General features: G+C 28.6%; 1 protein-coding gene across 2 annotated transcripts in view; it reads right to left on the minus strand.

Moving 5' to 3' along the window:
* Positions 1 to 9,800: 9,800 nt before the first annotated feature.
* Positions 9,801 to 21,446, minus strand: part of LOC129918780 (calcium-transporting ATPase type 2C member 1) — a 119,888-nt gene continuing 108,242 nt past the window's right edge. The window contains exons 4-5 of one of the 2 annotated variants that reach the window (XM_055999505.1): positions 11,039 to 11,354; positions 9,801 to 10,977 (exon numbers count right to left, since the gene is read on the minus strand). In XM_055999505.1, the coding sequence (XP_055855480.1) occupies positions 10,278 to 10,977; positions 11,039 to 11,354 (1,016 nt within the window). In that variant the 3' untranslated portion in view covers positions 9,801 to 10,277. The remainder of the gene's footprint in view (positions 10,978 to 11,038; positions 11,355 to 21,446) is intronic. The other variant, XM_055999503.1, reaches the window with a different exon arrangement.

The raw sequence follows: 21,446 nt of genomic DNA on the forward strand, positions 1-21,446 counted from the left end.
ATACTGAAGACGATAAAATACGGTGTTTAGAGTTTGCATAAGAAGTTTTACAAAATTTAACGGTGATGTAATTTGAAGAATTCCGAATTGGAATAAAATCCGAAAAAAATGTATCCCAAACCTCAACGTCAGCTAAGGCCCTTACTCAAACAAACACAAACAGCCCTTTCAGAATTTGGAGGGGGCTCAAACATCTGAGCTGCCTCTAAATCTCTAAGATTTACGAACAAGTTTCAGTTAATCATGTACATTACGAAGAAATCAGCTAAATAATAACATCGTCTTGGAGGCTTGGGGGGGGCTTGAGCCCCCTGAGCCCCCCCCTCAATACGCCACTGAACTTTGGTTCCTGAGATATTTTGAACCAAACATTATTTTTTTTTTCAGTTTCATTTTGTTTTTTTTTCATTCATATAAATTACTTAAAGCTAGATACAATAGGTCTGTTTAATGAATCTGATCCGCACAGAAAAGATTCGAAAAGTACAGGTTTGTGTGTTTCATGAAGAAAAACCTTGCCCTAAACTGTTCTACAAACTGTCATTTTGTGTTCCATGAAGTTTTCCAGCACAGATTAGTTCAAGTTTTTCTGCTCCTACTTTTGAGGTAGAGCAAACGAGTGAGAAGTGTCAAACAGCAACTGTTTTGTTTTATTCTTACAAAAATATATTTAAATAAAGTCAAAATAATGAAAATTTGTTTAGAATCTTCTTAATATGAAGAAAAATTCCAAATGTGAACAAATATTCTGATTTATTATAATTTATTTGAATGAAAAGTCATAACAAAAAAAATTTTTTTAATTTTAAGTTTGAAAACTGATAGGCAAAAGTCAACCATATAAAATAGGAAGGTGTACTTTTGATCTTTTTTGTTCTGACAGTTTTCAAGAATTTGTGCTGTTCTGATCTTTTCTGTTCCAGTTTTTCTTCATTAAACAGACCTAATTATACAAATTAAATTAAATTGAATGAAGTAAACAATAGTAATCATTCTTTAACTTATTAAGTTAGTGTTGAATGACACGTTTCAATAAATAATTTCAATAAAGGTCTGATGTGGGGTGACAATCAGTACAAAGTAAATTCGTTATTATAATTATAATAAATGAACACAATATTTCAATCTATATACAATTATTTAATTTAAGATACAAAAGTAGAATTAAAAGATAAAAATGAAGAAGAGAGATAAAAATGAAGAAAAAATCAAAAAACATAGGAAGAAATAGAAAAAAATTAACTTAACAATTTCAAAAGGTAAATTAATTATTGTTATTTTGTTCTGATAATTAATTTGGGATTCTTAAAATGGATTCAATATGCTCAGTTTCAACATTGAATAGCCAGTATTTGACTTTTTTCAAAAGAGAACTCAATCGGGTAGTGTTTCTGATAAAAACAGGCAGTTTATTGAAAAATTTAGGTGCTGTAGCAATGTAAAAAAGTGAAAAATGTGTTCTACGAGTGAAAGGTTCATTCATTAGGTGCAAGCTGTTTGTGCGTAGATCATAAATTTCTGAGTTTCTACTGGGGATGTTGCCACTTTGTTTAAAAAATTCTTTGAGTAGGTACTTTAAAAACATAGAGATGTCTCATTGGTAGAATTTGCAATTCCTTGTATAGGGGCCAACTTGACGCTAATCGATTTATGTTAGAAATAATTCTTATCAAGTGTTTTTGTGCTATCAATAGAGGTCTAAAATTATTAGCATAGCACCCACCCCAACTGGTTATATCATATTGAAGTTTTGACTGTGCAAGACCGTTATTAATACATTTTAATACTTTTTTTGAGCAAAATGGTTTTATAAGATACATTTTCCGAGAAACCAACATCATATGCAATTTTAAAGTGGGAGTATGTTCCTTCCAGCTCAAATTTGAATCAATTAAAACCCCTAAATATTTAAAATGCAATACTGATTCAAAACAACTATTGGAGCATTGAAATCTAGGATTAAAATTGCTCCTACCACACCTTGTGAATAGGTAGACAAAATGTTTTGCAGTTATGGGCATGAAAGTATAGGTTGTAATCAGGAAGACTATTTCCAGATACTTTGAAGGTCACCAGTTTTGTTTTTTCGCTGATGATAAGCTTATGAGCAGTAAACCATGTCCTAGATCTTCTTCAATTTTTGTTATACAATCAAATAACGTGCTAAATTGATAAGTGAAGGCTATATCATCTGCAAAGGCAGTAGATGATCCATTAAGTTTTAATTCGAATATTGAGTTTATATAAATTAGGAAAAATAACGGGCCAAGGACAGATCCTTGTGGAACACCGTTTTTTAAATAACGGGAATCGCTATAGGTCCCATTTACAACAACTTTTTGTTCCCTTTCTCTCAAATAGGATTGAAGCCATTCAAAAGTTTACTTTTCGAAGCAAGTAAAGTAGTTGCCGATCAAAGCAATCTCTGCACTCAATTAAAATGCTGCTAACATTTTTGTACTTACCTATATTTGAACACACCTACGAATTCGAAATCAGTAAAAAAAAATTAAAACTACTCAAAAAATTTGTTTCTACATAAATCTTTATTAAATTCTTTGTTTATTAGGTTTTTTCCTTAATATTCATATCGTAATATGTGTAATAAGTAATTGTTTTGTTGTTGTTGTTTTTTTTTTTTGTTTATAATTTATTGTTTATTCATTTTTATTAAATATATATGTATTTTAAATAAATTATTATGATGAAAAATTCGCAAAATACACTAGCCCAAAAAATTAAAGGAACAAAAAAAAATCGTGATTTTTTTAGTGATTTTCGATAGGCTGTATCTCAGTCAAAAATGACCGCGTCATGATAAAATAAAAAGAATGTGAAAGCTCTATTCTTCTAGTTTTAGGATTAAATATTAAAATATTTTATTTCTAACGGTAAAATAGCAAAATTGTTGGAAATGCTCAAAAACCAAAATTTTCTAATTTTTTTTTGTTTTTACTTCTCTCATAAGGAAGTGGGAAAATTTTTTCTGATAAAATGATTATTATTTTTAGATAGGCTTTTTATTTGGCTTTAGAATTCCTTTTGTTTCAAACTTCTACGATTTTTTTTACACTGCAATATCAGTCATCAAACCAAAAACCATACTTTTGACTTTGACTATCAATATCTCAACAACGAATCACTAACCAGAAAATTTAAGAACACATTTAAAAACTTCATTCAATTCTCTACCAAGAAATTAAGTTTGCTTTGTAAAAAAAAAATGTTTTCTTATTTTTGAGATTAATTTAGGAAAGCTATCAAAATAGGCATTTTTACGGTTTTTTAGAAAATGTACCGCTATTTAATTTCTATGTGTGAAAAGATTAAACTGAGGCTTAATTTTTGAAGTTTAATATACCTGAAATTAATATGCAAAGTTTCAGACTTATTCATCAAGCAGTTTTTCAGTTGTGAAGGTATGAACTTTTGAGATGAAGTAAAACACCATATTTCTACAGTTCTAAATGACTTACTTCTTGTTACTTTTTTATGAGCAAAATCGATTTTTTTTAGTTTATTTGAACAATTTATTGATAAATATCGTTTAAATTTAAGATAAACCACGAAAAAATTAAAAGTTTTCAAAAAAACTTAAATTTTGAAAAAAAAAGCTATTTATACCATTTTTGTATATTTTTCCTAATTTTGAAATTTTTTTTGTTTTTCTTTGGTATATCTATAATTTAAAGGATATTTATCAATAAATTGTTCAAATAAACTAAAAAAAAATTGATTTTGATTTTAGAAGAAGTAAGTCATTTAGAACTGTAGAAATATGGTGTTTTACTTCATCTCAAAAGTTCATACCTTCACAACAGAAAAACTGCTTGATGAATAAGTCTGAAACTTTGCATATTAATTTCAGGTATATTAAACTTCAAAAATTAAGCCTCAGTTTAATCTTTTCACACATAGAAATTAAATAGCGGTACATTTTCTAAAAAACCGTAAAAATGCCTATTTTGATAGCTTTCCTAAATTAATCTCAAAAATAAGAAAACATTTTTTTTTTACAAAGCAAACTTAATTTCTTGGTAGAGAATTGAATGAAGTTTTTAAATGTGTTCTTAAATTTTCTGGTTAGTGATTCGTTGTTGAGATATTGATAGTCAAAGTCAAAAGTATGGTTTTTGGTTTGATGACTGATATTGCAGTGTAAAAAAAATCGTAGAAGTTTGAAACAAAAGGAATTCTAAAGCCAAATAAAAAGCCTATCTAAAAATAATAATCATTTTATCAGAAAAAATTTTCCCACTTCCTTATGAGAGAAGTAAAAACAAAAAAAAATTAGAAAATTTTGGTTTTTGAGCATTTCCAACAATTTTGCTATTTTACCTTTAGAAATAAAATATTTTAATATTTAATCCTAAAACTAGAAGAATAGAGCTTTCACATTCTTTTTATTTTATCATGACGCGGTCATTTTTGACTGAGATACAGCCTATCGAAAATCACTAAAAAAATAACGATTTTTTTTTTGTTCCTTTAATTTTTTGGGCTAGTGTAGTAGCGTGACTCATCTTTTATTTTTTTTTTCTTCTTGTTTTTATTAATTGGTCAAAATAATTTACGCAATATAATAATTTTTAATGTAAATGTATTTTTATTTTGTTGTTGTTTTATGTATTTTTTATATAGCTTTTTCAACATAGACGTACTTTTTTTTTTTTTTTTTTGTTCAAAGATGTGTTTATTCAAGGTAAAGTTTACATTAAGGTAATGATATTAGATTTTATGTATGTATAGAGTTGTACGAATAGTTTTTAAGTTAAGTTGTTTGTTATAGTGTTAAATTTTAAAATAATAAAAAATAAACTAAATTAAAAAAAAAAAAAACTATTTTTATACAGTCACAGTAGATAATACATTTTGTGATTATTTATAAGAAAATAAAAATGAAATTTATTTTATTTAAAATATTTAACATAGGATTTAAATAATTATTGACTTAGAATTAGTAGCACAGATAAGATTATTATTAAATGATTATTTTTTTTAAAATTATTTTTTATTATTATAATGATAGAACAATAATATTCGAAGTGAAAGGAGAATGAAAAATGAAGCAAGAGATTAATTCATATTTATTTATTTTTTAAATATTTTATTAGTGTGTGCCATTAACTTTTTTTTGTATTTCACATTCATTTTTATTGTAGTTTATGTCCTTTATTTCTTTTTTTCGTATAAAATACACCAAACATTTAATGATATTTTGTTTTTGTTTAAAATTTGTTTTTTTTTTTTCTGTATAACATGTCAGTGTGTATACAGTAGGTGAGCGATAGGTTTTTTTTTTGTTGTTGTTCTGTTTAATATTTTTTTTCCTTTTTTGCGAATTAAATAATTTAATAAAATCTTATATAACTAATTATTGTTACCATTGTGGATGTGTATGTATTTTTTAAAAGTGAGAGAAGTATTTTTTTTCGAGCATTATCTTTTTTTGCTAAAAAAATTAGTAAATTAGTTTAAAGATTTAATACTTTTCTTAATTTTATGAACATTTGTTAATATTAATAAATGTGATTTTGGCTTTCAAAATTCTTACTTAAGCTCCCTGAGACTTCTTGAAAGTCTTCTTCGAATTCTTTTATGAAGCTATTAGGAAGCTGTTAACAAGCTGTTAAAAAGTCTTTCCGAAGCGAAGGAATTCTTTCTTAAGTTCGCTAATATTTCTTAAAACTTTTAAACGTCCTTAAAGCTACTAAGAAGCCATTAAGAATTTTTTTTTAAAGCATAAAAAAAACTTACTTAAGGTTCCTTAGACGTCTTGAAAGTTTTAAGCGACCTTAAAGAATAAGTAATTCAACAATGCATCTGAGGAAAACTCTTAACTAGTCAATAATCATAAATAAAATCTTATCGAATTCTAATTAAAAGCTGCTGCGAAGCTGTTTGGAAGTCTTTCCGAAGCTATTGCTTAACTTTATTTCAACAAGCTTACTTAAGGAATTTCTTCCAAGGTTCGCTTAACTTCTTAATACTTCTAAGCAAGATGCTTCTGAGTTATACTTTTAAGAAGTCTTATAGAAGTTCTAACCTGTGAAATTTTAATTTTTTTTTAGCAATAAATGGATGATAGTAAGAATTTGAAAAAAAAATCACGTATACGTCACATAAGAACAAATTTTCAGAAAATTATTTAAAATTATTCTATATACAAAAGTTAAGTTAAAATAAGTAATTTCAAAATAGCTTAATTTTGCTGTGATTTTTATGATGATGGTGATCAAAAAAGTGTTATGTATCATTTTTATTAAGATTTTTTTTTAAAGTGATTATGAATCTGAAAGATTTTTTTTTATAAAAGAGTGTTTCATGAGCATGATGTTTTTGATTTCAATGAGTTTTCTAAAAATTTCTTCTTCTTTTCTTAAATTTCATTTCTTATTTTCCATTTTTTAAGTTCTAAAGGTGATATGTGTGATGATTTCGAAAATGTCTACTGGGAAACAATTCCTTCTTCAATTTTTTTTTGTTTAATAATACATGATGTTGATTTGATGTTGACATATTATTAATTTTTCATTATTGAAAGTAGTAAAATTGTTATTTTTTTGAAAAATGTTTACTTTTTGAAACTCTAATTAAAGTTTTTTTTTTAAGATTATAAATTAGTTCAATTAAATTTTTTTGTATAGAGAAAATATTGGCAAGCTGACATGCTCTCTACTATTTATTTTTCTACATTTTTTTTACTACTTTCAGACTTTAGATTTAGAAAAAGAAGGAAAATTGTTAACCTATGTAAAGTTATATTCTCTTCTTATAATTTCTATCAACTATTTTTGACATTTGAACTATTCTATTTATATTTTGTTTTTTTTTTTTTGTTAATTTTGTTTATTTTGTTTTGTATTTGAATGGATATGACGGGTGTATGATCAAAGGTGAATGATTTCGTTTAATGTTGGTTTTTTATTTTAAATTCTATGTTATATATTTTTTTCACTACTCATTAAATATAATTTTAAATTCCGTAGTTGGATATAACACATTAAGAAGGTTTTGTTTAACTTTTTGTTTAGTTAGGTAATAATTTTAAGTTTTATTTAACTTACTATTTTCTATTAAAATATTTTAATTTTTATTTAATTTTTTTTTATTTTAATTTAACAATTTTTTTTTGAAAACCGGTTTTATTGCTTGCTCTTGATGTTATAGTTTTAAGTTGTTGGTGTTTTTTTCTTTTATTAAAATTGATCTTATTGTATCACTCTCATTTTTTTTTTTTTTTTTATTAATTTTAAATTTTCAGATCTTTTCTACTTAAATCCTCGTGCGCTACTACATTAAAAAAGAAATGATTTTTAAATATTTAGGATTTTTTTTTGATTTTCTTGGAAACGTAAAAGTGTATACGTTGTGCGTTTAATATGCAAATATTAAATTTCAATTTTTTTAAAAACTAAGAGGACAACCAATGTTTTTTTTTTTTTGAAATTGGTATTACTAATTTTATACTTATCCAATTAAGTCCAAATTTTAGGTTTCTTTTTTTTAAGTTGTTGTTGTTCACTTCAATACACAATTATTCTCAATAGAAAATGTGATTGGATTTATAATTTTTGTTTTTTTTTCAACATAACGTAACGCGCTAGAAGATTTTTTGTTGTTTTATTTCAAATTTCTAAGATGTTCGAGAAATGATTAAATGATTTTCACTTTTTTTTTATTAATAAAATTTATAATTTTTTGGAGCTGTTGTTGTTGCTTTTTTAGGTATTTTGTTTTTAATTAGGGTTTTTTTGATTAATTAATTCTTGTCACTATCACCAGCTAAAAATAAGAGAAAAAAAAGCGAGCTATACAAAAAAAAAAAAAAAACAAAATAAAAAAATATTTAAAGAAAACTTACATAAATTTGTATGATTTCGGGCCGATTTATTATGATCTTCCAGATTTGAAAAATGATACGAAAACATATTTTTGCAAGATCAAACTTAAATACTTACAAATGAATAAAATTAAAAATAACTTTTTACTCCAGTTTCCTCTACAATAAGCTTTGTTTTCATATCTTGTCAAATAGTGAACAAATTGTTCAGTTCACGAGATAAATAATATTAATTTTTGATCATAATGTCTAATATCTGCGATGTAAGAAGGAAAGATTACAAAACAGATATGATATTCGAAATATTCGAAGATCAAAGCAAAGTTAAAGATGAAAAAACAGGAGTTATACAAAACTCAGATTCAAGTTTCTCAAAAGCTGAAATCACTGAACAGAGTTGAAATGCTTTGAGAAATAAAGATTGTTTATGGATTGTCATTCCTTAAACAAAATTGTATTGTTGAACCACCCAAAAAAAGACAGACTTCATTCTTTAGTTTGGGGTACATTTTTTTTCAAACATTTAAGATATTAGAATATTATAATGTACCCTTGTTCAAATTAGGCTTTGTTTTCTACGTACAGAAGCTGCTTTCAATTTCTTGAAATCTACACAATAAAATGGATACATTAAAATAAAGTTCTTACCCGTGGAATACGATCCGACTGAACAAAATGATTTTTCGGAAACGGCATAGAATACATGTTTAAAAAATATATTTACTTTGTTTTCAAATTATTATTTCGATACTTTAAAGTATTTTCATTATCAATTTTCAAATTCTTTTAATATTAAATAAAATAAAGTTCGCTGCTCAACTCTTTTGTTTAAACGAAAATGAATTTTCTTGCTTTAAATAATCAGTCTCCGAGTGCTTTTGTTATTTTTGGAAAAATTTCAAATAAATGCCAATTGATGAATCTCGTTCAAAGCAATCAGTTGAAAGCTATAGACAAGTATTGCTAATCTACAATCCACTTCTAGTTGAAACCCAGTTTCGTCAAGTTGACTACACTACTTGAAGCCTAAATCGTTTTTATTTTCCAATGATCAAGTCAAACTTATTGTTTGGCTAGAAAACCGGAAACCAATGCTGACTGGTTTATGTATTTTAAGAAATAATATTTATTTTGCAGTCGCCGTAATTCGAAGCTAACCTTAAGTAGTACCAAAAATCAGCGAATTAGGCTCGGAGTTAATTCAATTCAATTCAGTTAATAATCTTTAACTTTTATCATTGTAAGAATGATATTGATTTATGTGTTTCAAACCATATACAATTACAAAAAATTATAAAGTTTAACGAATAAAATAAATAAAAACAAATTTTAAATTGTATTTAAACTTAAATTTTATTTAGAAATTATAATTATTACTATAAAATAGAATAGAACCAATTTACAAATTATATTTTCTCAATGTCAAAATAAAAATTTAAAAAAATTAACTTCGTATACATTTCACACATAGATTCGTCTCTAAAATATTCATCATTAAACACATTCAAAATTTGTTTTCAAAAAAAAAGAGCAAACTGAAATACTTAATTAAGTGCACAATTATAATAAATGAAATTATTAACATAAACAGTTTAGATGAAAAAAAAAAAAACATAAAGAAATAAAGTTTGCTTATAATTATATCACAAAAAGAAATTGTTCTCTCTTCATTCTCAATTATGTTTTTTTTTTTTTTTTTTTTTTGTTTGTTTTGTTGTACATTATTATTTTTTCTTGATTTTAATTTGTTTTTAGTTTATTGTTAGTCTCCATATTGGATGGAGTGGAGAGTTTTCTTAAAAGCCTCTATCTGGGAATCTAATGGATCAAAATCCAATCGAAATTCCTTGAAGAGTCAATTTATTTATCTTTGGAGTTGTTTTTTTTTTTTTAGTCTCTTTCTTTAAGATTTTTTTTTTATTGAGTTGTAAATTGTTAAATAAATTAAATTATTTCAAATTTTAAATAGATTCTCAATAAACTCGGCCGAATTCTACATAAATCAAATCCAATTATAAATTATTTTTATATAAATTAACAGAAACAAAAATTAATTTAAAATTTAATTTATTTAAAACTATTATCCTGCTCTCTTGCTTACTCTTAATAAATTTAAAAATTAAAATTCGAACAAAATCTTATGAAAAATAAAATTATTATATAAAATATTTAAACAAACAAAATATCTCTCATTAATATTTTTATTAAATGCAAAATATGCATATTTTGCATTCAATATCATACTGTCTCTCGCTCTTTTTTTTATTATTTTCTATCCTCTCTCTCTCTCTCTTTTTCTCTTTCTTTCTCTCCCCTACCTATATCTATCGTTTAATTATTATTATTATTATTTTTTATTAATTTTTATGTTTATACTTTTTATTTTTTTCTAAGTTTAATCATTTTTTAACAATCTTCCAGCGCTTGCGTTTTGTCATACGAAATCTAAATCAGTTCTGGTCTTGTAGATCTTTCGTTCCATGGTCCTTTCAAACCATTTCTTAATTTCAGCCACAATCAGCACCGATGATGTTAAACTCAATAAAAAGAGTATATCATAAGCTGATAAGGCTTCAGTTTGAAAGACCATCTGTAAAGGTGGAAAATAAATAACAAGCATTTGTCCAATAATTGAGAATCCCACAGCCAAAAGGAACATTCGATTTGAAGTTAGACCAATTTTAAAGACGCTCTTAGTTTGCGAACGGCAACTTAACGCATTAAACATATCGAAGAAAACAAAACATGTAAAAGTCATGGTGGTGTCACGTTTTGTTTTGCCAAGTGTCCCATCGGCCATTTCACGTTGGAATACCCAGAGTGTGCCGAGTATTATAATACTAGCACTGAGAAGGACATTCACAATAACTGACTTTGTTAACATTGGCTGTTTGACATTGCGAGGTTTTTGCTTCAAGACATCATGATCGACTGGCTCGACTCCGAGTGATTGAGCTGGGGGGCCGTCCATGATGATGTTAATCCATAGAATTTGCATGGCATTTAGAGGATTTGCGATACCCATTAGGGTGGCTAGAGCGATTAGGGATAGAGCAGCGATAGATGTACTCAGTTGAAATCGTACAAAGTTACGAATGTTATAGAAGATTGCTTTGCCTTCTTCAATTGCAGCTCTGAAATTGAAAAAAATTCTAGTTAGTTCTCAGAAAGGGATTGATATTTTATATAACTCACATAATTGTATGAAAATCATCATTAACAAGGATCATATCAGCTGCCTCCTTGCAGACATCTGTACCATTCTTTCCCATAGCAATACCGATATCAGCTTTTTTGAGAGCAACTCCATCATTTACTCCATCGCCAGTCATTCCGACAATATTGCCAGTTCTTTGGAGGGATTTGACTATGGAGAGTTTGTGTCGTGGGGTAACTCTGTAGAATACACTGACGTTATTAGCAACTTTGTCCAGTTGATGGTCGTTTAATTGATCCATTTCTTGACCAGAGAGGGTTTGGTGATGGATTGTGTCGATTCCAATCAAATTTGCTGCAAAGAAAATAGAGGGACAAAAATTAAAATTTGATTGATAACTTTTTTTGGTAAATTATGGAGAACAAAGGACGGAATTGAAACGTCAAAAGACTTGTAAAGTAGGACTTACAAATTGTTTCAATCAATGGAAAGGGTAAAATTTTTTAAAATGATTATTTTTTCGGCAAGATGTTAACCTTGGATTTTCTTAGATTTGAGTTTCATTTATAAAGAGCTTGAGAAGACCTTTTTTGATGTCTCACTCGAAGGAATGAGTTCGAATTTTTTTTTTTAATCCATTTTTTTTGGCAAGGGGTTAGGCTTGGATTTTTTGGATTTAATTAGATTTGGGTTTTATTTATGAATTGAGCTCAAAGAGACCATTCTTTTGAGGCCTCACAACAGGTAATGGGTACAAATTTTTAGAAACCATTTTTTTCGGCAAGGGGTTAACCTTGGATTTCTTGGATTTTCTTAGAGTTTGGTTTCATTTATGAATAGAGCTTAAAGAGGTCATTCTTTTGATGTCTCACTCCAAGGAATGGGTAAAATTTTTTTAAAATCCATTTTTTTTTTTGACAAGTGGTTAACTTTGAATTTTTTGGATTTCCTTAGATTTGGGGTTTATTTATGAAAATAGCTCAAAGAGTCCTTTCTTTTGTTATCTCACTCGATGGAATGGGTGAAAACTTTTTTAAATGCATTTTTTTCGGCAAGGGGTTAACCTTGGATTTTTTGGAATTTTCTTAGATTTAGGTTTTACTTATGAAAAGAGCTCAAAGAGTCCTTTCTTTTGATGTCTCGCTCGAAGGAATGGGTAAAATTTTTTAAAATGCATTTTTTTTTCGGGGAAATGGGTAGATTTTTTGGATTTTCTTAGATTTGGGTTTTATTTATAAATAGAGCTCAAAGAGTCCTTTTTTTTGTAATCTCAATTGATGGAATGGGTGAAAACTTTTTTAAATGCATTTTTTTCGGCAAGGGGTTAACCTTGGATTTTTTGGAATTTTCTTAGATTTAGGTTTTACTTATGAAAAGAGCTCAAAGAGTCCTTTCTTTTGATGTCTCACTCGAAGGAATGGGTAAAATTTTTTAAAATGCATATTGTTTTTCGGGGAAATGGGTAGATTTTTTGGATTTTCTTAGTTTTGGGTTTTATTTATGAATATAGCTCAAAGAGTTTTTTCTTTTGATGTCTCACTCGAGAGAAGTCCATTTTTTGCGGCAAGGGGTTAACCTTGCATTTTTTGGATTTTTTTAGATTTGGGTTTCATTTATTAGAAGAGCTTAGAGATACCTTGCTTTTGATGTCTCACTCGAGGAAATGGGTAAAAAAATTTTTGAATGCATTTTTTCGGCAAGGGGTTAACCTTGGGTTTTTTGCAAGCAACTGTAGCACCTATTTGAAAACCTATTGTTTTTCGTTCACAAGATACAGAAATACAATATTATTTTATTTAAAATTATATCAATAATCATCAAACATCAAAATTCATTAAATTGTTCAATTTAATTAGAAATTTCAAAACGTATTAAAAATGTATTTACAATTACTTCAATTTCTCCATCAATAACATAGATAGTCATCATAAAACCCAGAAAAAATGTCAAACATTTGCACTCCATTAACTTTGCATACAAATTTGTGGAATATCTTCCACTACATTGCATTAAATAGGTTCTTACTCACAATCACACCAGAGTGGAAGAAGCTTAGTTTGCAAATTCCAACAAACAAAATGAACCATACCAATACCACGATAATACATCCAATAGCCTTGATCTGAATATTCTGATAAATTCCTTGCAACTATTACACACTTCATCCTCTCTCCCATACAAAATCCGGATGATTTTCTCTCCTTCAAGGACCCTCTCTCTCTGCTCTCTCTCAGTCCAATTATACATTATTCTCTAGCACACAATGGAATTACACACAATTACTATGAAACCCCAGGAATTTCAACAGAAAATATCACTCAGGGATTCAATTAATTGAAGAAAGTACAAAAAAAATGCAAAAAGGACGAAAAAAAATGAAATTGAAATGAAAATGCATTTGAATGTAGGTGTATCTACGCCGCCACTCTGACTAAGAGAAGAAATCCAATCTTTATTCGTAAATCCTAGCATCTCATCCAACTTCCATTTACATTTCGTTTCTCTTTTACGTCTAGTCTAGAAAAAGGATTCATTGGCAGGACAACATCACTCTGAAACTCCATCACTTAGAAATTGGTTGAGTCAGGCATTTCTGCCAAACCAAACACACAGTGAAGTATAATCCATTTGTAAACTAAAAGAAAAAGAACTCTCAAGGATATAACAGGCGTTGAAACGAACAAACTATCTAGATTGAAATCATTCAGACGTAAGTAAAGTATCTCGTCCTTTTTCTCCACCAACTTAAATCTACTCTGTGTGATGTAAAAAGGCATTGAAATGGAAACGAAGCAAACACAATTAATTGCACACGTATAATTGAATTCTGAGAAATGTAGATACCAAAGGATTAATGCATAAACAAGATTGTTATTATTATTTTCATCATTATTGATATACCTAATTAAAATGTTTACAACCATAAGACACACAGCATACAAATATTATGTGGGTGTATCGTTATGAAATATTAAGAAGTAGGCTTAACATCATTTAAGCTATGCCTCCTAAGAATTCCTGGAATTATATTGATTTTGTTCATGAGAAAATACAAATTTATTTGTTGAATATTATGCTCCTGGTTAAGGATATTGCATACATTTTTCAAATGTTTACAAACCAGTTTATCGGAACCTGTCATAAACAACAGGTTTATGCATTTATGTGCAAAAATTAAAAATCAATTTTTTTAAGATTTTCTACAACAAATCCAAGGGGTACCCTAATCCAAAAAAACTGCATTTTAAAAATTTTTTACCCATTCCATCAAGTAAGACATCAAAGTAAAGGACTCTATTCGGAAATGAAACCCAAATCTAGGAAAATCCGAAATATCCAAGGTTCCCCGCAAAAAATGCATTTTCAAAAATTTCCTCCAAATCAATCGAATTAGACATCAAACGAAATGTCACTTTAACCTATTTTCATAAATGAAATGCAGATCCAAGAAAATGCTAGGTTGTTGTTCCCATTTTCTCGAGTTAGAATCAAAAGAAATGTCTCTTTAAGCTCTATTTATAATAAAAAAAAAAAAACAAATCCAAGGAAATCCAAAAATTCCCCTTTCCGAAAAGAGGCATTTTAAAAAATGTCTACCCTTTCCATCGAGTGATACATCAAAAGAAAGAACTCTTCAAGCTCTATTCATAAATTAAACGCAAATCTAAGAAAATCCAAAAAATTCTGGGTCAATCCCTTGCCGAAACAAATGCGCATTTTAAAATTTGTTTACCCATTCCATCGCCTGAAATATCAAAAGAAAGAGCTCTTTAAGCTCTATTTATAAATGAAAACTAAATTCATGAAAATCCAAAAAATCCAAGGTTAGCCGAAAAAAATTTTTGAAAAAATTGTACCCATTCCATCGAGTGTGACATCAAAAGAAAGGTCTTTCTTAGCTCTTTTCATAAATAAACCCCAAATCTAATAAAATCCAAAAAATCCATGGTTAAACTCTTGAAAAAAAAAATTAATTTTTAAAAATTTTCTCCAAATACATACGTTGAATGAGACATAAAGGTCGGTTCAATGGATATCAAAAAGTTTCGTTGAGGTCTGACTGTTGAGTTATTTTACTGTAAAAACCCTTTTTTTAAAGACAATTGAATTTTAAATCACATCATACCCTTAAAAAAATTTCAACCAATTAAGCATTGAAGTTCTTTTTCAATAAAAAAAAAAACAGCTGAATTATCACGTCAATGATGATTCATTATCCCAATAAACACACCTATAACACAAATTTATGTGGGTGCATAGTGTCGTTTGGCATGAGTAGTTAATTTTCCGCTCCAATTTTATATCTAATTGATTTTTTTTTTTTTATTTAATGAACCATTTATGGGAGTTCACGTGCACGCGTACACAAACTAACCAAACAAATGAATAAATTCTCTCCTCTTTTATTTTATTCATACATTTTTTGTCTTGTTTTTTTTTTTTTTTTTTATTCACAAAAATACTAACCACAATTCATCATAAAAATCCTTGTGCCATTTTCATTTCAATATACCTACCAAAAGTCTATCAATTTATTTGTTTTCAACCAAAAAAAAAAAAAACAAAAAAGGATGAAAAATAAAAATCAACCCTTTCCTGTTGAAATTCGCTGGAATTTATAAAATTAATTTTCAAATGAAAAATATGGAAACGCAAATTGATTAGTTTTTGTGGTTCTTGGCGAAATCAAATATTTATATATTTGTGAAACCAAAAATAGTTAAAAAAAATAATCTGTCTCTGTCAGTGATTTCGAAAACACGCAACCACGATATAGCTTTGCTGATGATGAATTTTTTATCAAAAAAAAAATCTGACATCCTTCCGTTTCCTACCTCACTCACACACATATACAAAAAAACAGACAACTACCACAATCAAATTTTATTAACAAACCAATGTCCTTTATTTTTGTTGTTGTTGTCAGTCTCTGTTGGACTGGACTGGAGTGAAGAATATTTCATTACTTTTTACATTAAGCCCATAAAATATAATCGACAACGTTGGTGATGATGGTTTTTGGTATATGATGATGAGAAACCATTTGTAGAGATTCTCTTACTTGTTTCGTGAAAAAAGGAAATGAAGAAAAAAAAAATAATAATTTCAAGGAAACAGCAGACAATAAAGCATCCCGCTGATATTTTCTATTCATCACCACAACAGGATCTCAATTTTCTTCATCTCCCTCTCTTAATTTCATTATTTCATTTGGAAAATATACCAAAAAAGAGGATGTTCCAGGACATCCTTTTTTTGTTTATTTGTTTTCTTTTGAATGAATCTTAACATAAAACGCAACAAACCAAAACAGCGTTCCCTGAGTTGCTCTATGAAAGATAGACTCTCGGGAGGATGTCCTGGTGAATCCTTACAAAAATATTTCCTCCCCATCGGGATGGATGCTTTTGATTTGAGTTACTGTATACACAAACTTTACACAAAAAATTATTCAAAAAGTAAAGAAAAACTAATTGACGAAGCCGCATAATGAAATGAGCTGAACGAGGAACGAGACGAGAGATGAAATGGATTCTTTGAAAAATAATTTCAAATGAAGTGGCAACCTAGTCCTTTTCTTTTTTTGTCTAACTTCTCTTAGCCAAACCGCATAAAATATTTGAAACTTTCTAAATGGCCAGCAGCAGGAACCACGAGAAGGCAGAAATCATCCACTGGAAAATCACTATTCAAACTTTAAATTCACAAAACTCGCATACACTCAAGGGAGAAGGACGAAAGAAAGGAAGTTAGCAGAAGGATTGTATTCCAGAGAAGAGAGACATGTACCAAAAAAGAAAGTCCTTTCCCATCGAGTCGAGAGGTGTACCTATATTTTCTGTTGAAAAGTTTGAATATGCTTCTTGCTCTGAAATGGCCACAGAGGAATCCCACAAAACTATCTTTAAATTACTCATATACACACAAACACACACATGCACAAATACAAACATATGAGATTAGCAGCTTGTTCCCTTTGCTGGGGATGCAGAAAGAAAACCAAAAATGTCCTTAATGCACTTCCGTCTCTTGGCTTTTTTGTGTGTAAAAAACAGTTTCAAAAGCATTGAAATAGAAAAACTAGCAAAAGAGAGAGAGAGAGAGAGTTTTTGTACCAAAAAGAAAAATAAAAGTCGTTTTGTGGGTAAAACTTTGTTCTGATTTGGTTTCTTTTTTTTTGGTTGCAGAAGGAATGTATCCTTTTTCAGTTAAAATTTATATATATTTTGAGTGAATACGAGTCGAGGTCCTAATCGACGACCACCACCAAGTCCATGTCCAGTTAACGAGCATCCATATGTGACATTCCAACAAAAAAAAAAAGATGGAAAGAAAAAAAACGAACATGAATGATTTCACATGTTTGTTCAGATTGAAATTCAAGTACCGATAGTTGGGAACAGTTTGTTTTTAGTTTGTGAACGAGAAAATGGTTATTGATTCTGTTGGGTTCTATCGTTAAACCTTAAAAAATAGAAAAAGATTTTTTTTTAGAAAAATGGATGGTTTCATATTTATTGATGTGTGAAAAAAAATTTTCAAAATCAATGTTATGATATGAAGGAAGTTTTGAAAGGATTTTTCGGTAACTAACTGTTTTTTTTTTTATTTTCTTATGTTTGGGTTTAATTTTTAAATAGAGCTTTAAGAATTCTTACTTTTGATGCCTAACTGGAGAAAATGGGTAAAAATTTTGTAAAATACATTTTTTTCGAGAAGGGTTTAACCTAGGATTTTTTGGATTTTCTTAGATTTGAGTTTCATTTATGAATAGAGCTTCAATTCACCTTGCTTTTGACGTCTCACTCCAGGGAATGGGTATACAATTTTGAAATGCATTTTTTTCGGCAAGGGGTTAACCTTGTTTTTTTTTTTTTTGGATTTTCTTAGATTTAGGTTTTATTTATGAAAAGAACTCAGAGAGACTTTTTTTTGCAAGGGGTTAACCTTGGATTTTATGGATTATCTTGGATTTTGCTTTCACTTATGAATTGAGCTAAAATACGCCTTTCTTTTGATGTCTCATTCGAGAAGATGGGTACAAATTTTTTAAAATGCTTCTTTTCTGAAAGGGGTTAGTTTTGGAATTTTCGGATTTTCTTGGATTTGGGTTTCATTTTTAAGTAGAGCTTAAAGAGACCTTTCTTTTGATGTCTGACTCGAGAAAATGGGTAAACATTTGTTTAAGTGTTTTAAGCATACGATTCAAATTGAACTTTAATCTTATATCTCACTTAAATAGAGCAAAAGTCTCAAAAATTAAAATTGGGTGTATCTGTTTTCAATATCGACCGCATATGCAAAGGGTTGACTTTTTTGTTCTAAATCACCCGAAGATTGTTTTTTTTTTTCTAATTTTTATTTAAGTTTACCCTCAAATTACACAATTCACTAGGAAAAGATATTAATGTAAGGGTGTAATTTGAAATACCTCAAACTAAAAATAATTCCTCCATGAACTTTCGAAAATTTATTTTTATTTTCTCATTTTTTAATGACTTAAATATTTTCTTTTAACCCTCAATTCACTTCGTCTTAAATTTTCATTAACATTTGGAAAATGAAACCATAACAATAATTACTTATGAAAGAACTTCACTTCACCTTTGCTTCAAAAAGTCTTCTTATATTTTTTTTGTTTTTTGTTAATTTTACCTCGTCGACTTGTATGAACTTCATTGTCTTCATCAGGTGTATATAAAACTTCCACCAAAACTCCTTAAAAAGACTATAATTTAATTTGTAGTCGAAGAAGTGAAAAGTTTTTCATCTCTCTCGCTATACATAGCCATCTCCTCGTATATAAAATAAACAAGACTAAAAAAGAGATACCTAGAAAACTCCTTCAATTTGAACAAAAACACTACGCGTTGTCTCATCCTATTTTCATTTCAACCAACATCAACATCCTTATGTCTTCTTCTCTGGTGGTTCAATAGAGAAAATAGTTTTTCAGAAAAAAAAGGAGAAATAAAAAAACTTCGCAGGTAAATGAAGATGAAAAATGACAATAAATTGAGAAAATACCCTAAAACCCAACCTCCACCACACAAACAAGGATGAAAAAATAACTCCAGGTATAGAAACAGAAGGGAGCTTAGACTACTACAAAACACGCCATATACAATGTCCTTGCACTTGAACATCGACTTGTGTCATTGTCGTCACTATACACACCATCGTCATCTCCTGTTTCTGGCGACTTCGTTGATGCTGCTATTCCTGCTCCATGCCTTGGCTTCGTTCTATGCAGGTGCATTGTCATGGAGAAAAATCTTCATCCTTTTCATCGGCTAAAAGTCTCATTATTTTATTTTTCCATCCCTTTGCCTTTTCCATAGTACCTACAAGAGTATAAAACTTCATCACTAAAGAAGGACAAAAAAAAATAACAACTACTGCAACTGATGACACAGACTTTAATAACACCGCTCCTGCCGCCTTCTTTTTTCATCCTTTTGTTCGTGTAAATATGCGTTCAATGCAGCTTTTATTAAATTACTACGAAAATGACTCGATTTCAGTTTTATTTTCCGTACAAATTATCTGTTTAAGTTTTCTTCCGTTGAAAGAAGAAAAAAAACTTGAGGATGATCATAAACTCATAATTTATGGAAAATGGAAAAGTTTTTCCATGCCAATTTCTTCGTCATTTTTTTTTTTTCTTCATCATCACTTTTATTGGATGAATTTAACTTTTCTTAGAAAAAAAAATACAACTTTTATCAATAAAAATAAACTCTTAATGAATGCCCAAGGGAGAGAGAATCAAAAGAGAGAAAAAAAACTTTGCACAAAATGTGATTTCCCATTGTGAGCTTAATCAAGAAGAGGTCACTCGGGCGTATGTGGAACATGTTTTTCTTCACAAAAAACAACTTTTCTTTTTTTTGCCCAAAATTGCGCAAACATTACCTAATCGTCTTGAGTTTGGGGATCTTTGGGTATTTCTTTCTCTTCTTCTTCTTTTTTCTTCTAAATTCATAAGCTTCTTTGGATTTTCGGATTTACTGGTAGAAGAAGAAGACTTTTTGAAAGAAATTTTCATTGTCAAGTAGTTAGAAAAGCAGGAGCATATCCTTTTTTTAGAGAGTTTTGCACTATGCATGCCAATGCCATAAGGGAGCATACACAAATTCTTGTTGTTGATGTATGTAAATGGAAAGTAGTTATTGCAGCAGTGTATTATAGTGCAGGTATACGAACGAACGAGTCTACTCTATATATTCCCTAGAAAATAAATTGATTTTGTGAATACAATATGCAAATTTAAGTTGTTTTGTTTTTAAGTTGTTTTTAGGTTTTTTAGTTGGATGATCTTGAATGCATTTTGAATATATCTTAATTTTGTAAAGTTTTTGCTTTCCTGACTTTTTGAAAGAGATAGAAGGGTAAATGGAAAATATATATGAGGTTTGAGGTAAAATCTTTGAATCTTGTTACCTCTACGGTGAGTGATTAGTAATGCATGCAAGAAGGATATTATTCAATTTGCTAAGAACTCAAGTAACGTTACTTTGCTTTGAAGAAGCTAGAAGGATTTTGGAATTGGATTTTTCAAAAAATTCAGTCCATAAATTAGTAAAAATATATGACTACAAATAAATTATGAAATGGCTTTGCGAAGCTATGTTTTCATTTGTCCATGTTAAGCCCATATTATTTCTCGATAAGCAAATTTAATGCTCGAAAGTAACGATAAAATAACTTTTTTAAATTTGTAAGTGCAAGACATACAATACAGATTGCGAATTTCATCGTCACGGGTGTGACTTTCAAACAATGAATTTATTGTTTCTGTTTAAAATTCTACTCATAATTTTTCAAAATTTAAATAAACTTTTGTAATGGCAACCGTTAAATTAGTTAAGAAATGTGGAAAGAAAAATGGCATTTCTACTGTCACAGGTGGGACACAAAAATAATAAAATATATGGGGAAGATTCTTGCAGAATATCTGTGAAGTTATTTCAATTTTGTATCAAAATCCTTTGATTTTTAACACAAAACATTCATAGATTCTATAAACAAAAGAGTATTTTTATATTAGATGTTAGGGTAGGACAACTATTTTTCACGCTTGGGGCACTTCCAACCGGGTCACGGATTTTATCCCAGTTTTGGACGATTTGCTTTTTTTTTACTTTCAGTTGCGGTGTTGCTGCTATACTGGCACGGAATACAAATTAACTCCAAAAAATTATTTTATTCCTTGATTTTTCAATGACTTTGCATCTTTTTTTTTTACAAAGCTCTAGCTCTTCTTTAAAACTTCTTGTAACGTTGCCGAAAGTAATAATATTAATCCATTTTGCCTGAAGGACGTGAAATGTTAATTCGAAAATCGGATGCTTGCAATTGAGATGGCGAATATTTGGAGCGTTGTTAATATGACTTGCGAAAATTGAGAATTTTATATGAAGAAGGGCACACAACGGAAATGGT

This window comes from Episyrphus balteatus, chromosome 4 (assembly GCF_945859705.1).
Source record: "Episyrphus balteatus chromosome 4, idEpiBalt1.1, whole genome shotgun sequence".
Classification (NCBI taxonomy): domain Eukaryota; kingdom Metazoa; phylum Arthropoda; class Insecta; order Diptera; family Syrphidae; genus Episyrphus; species Episyrphus balteatus.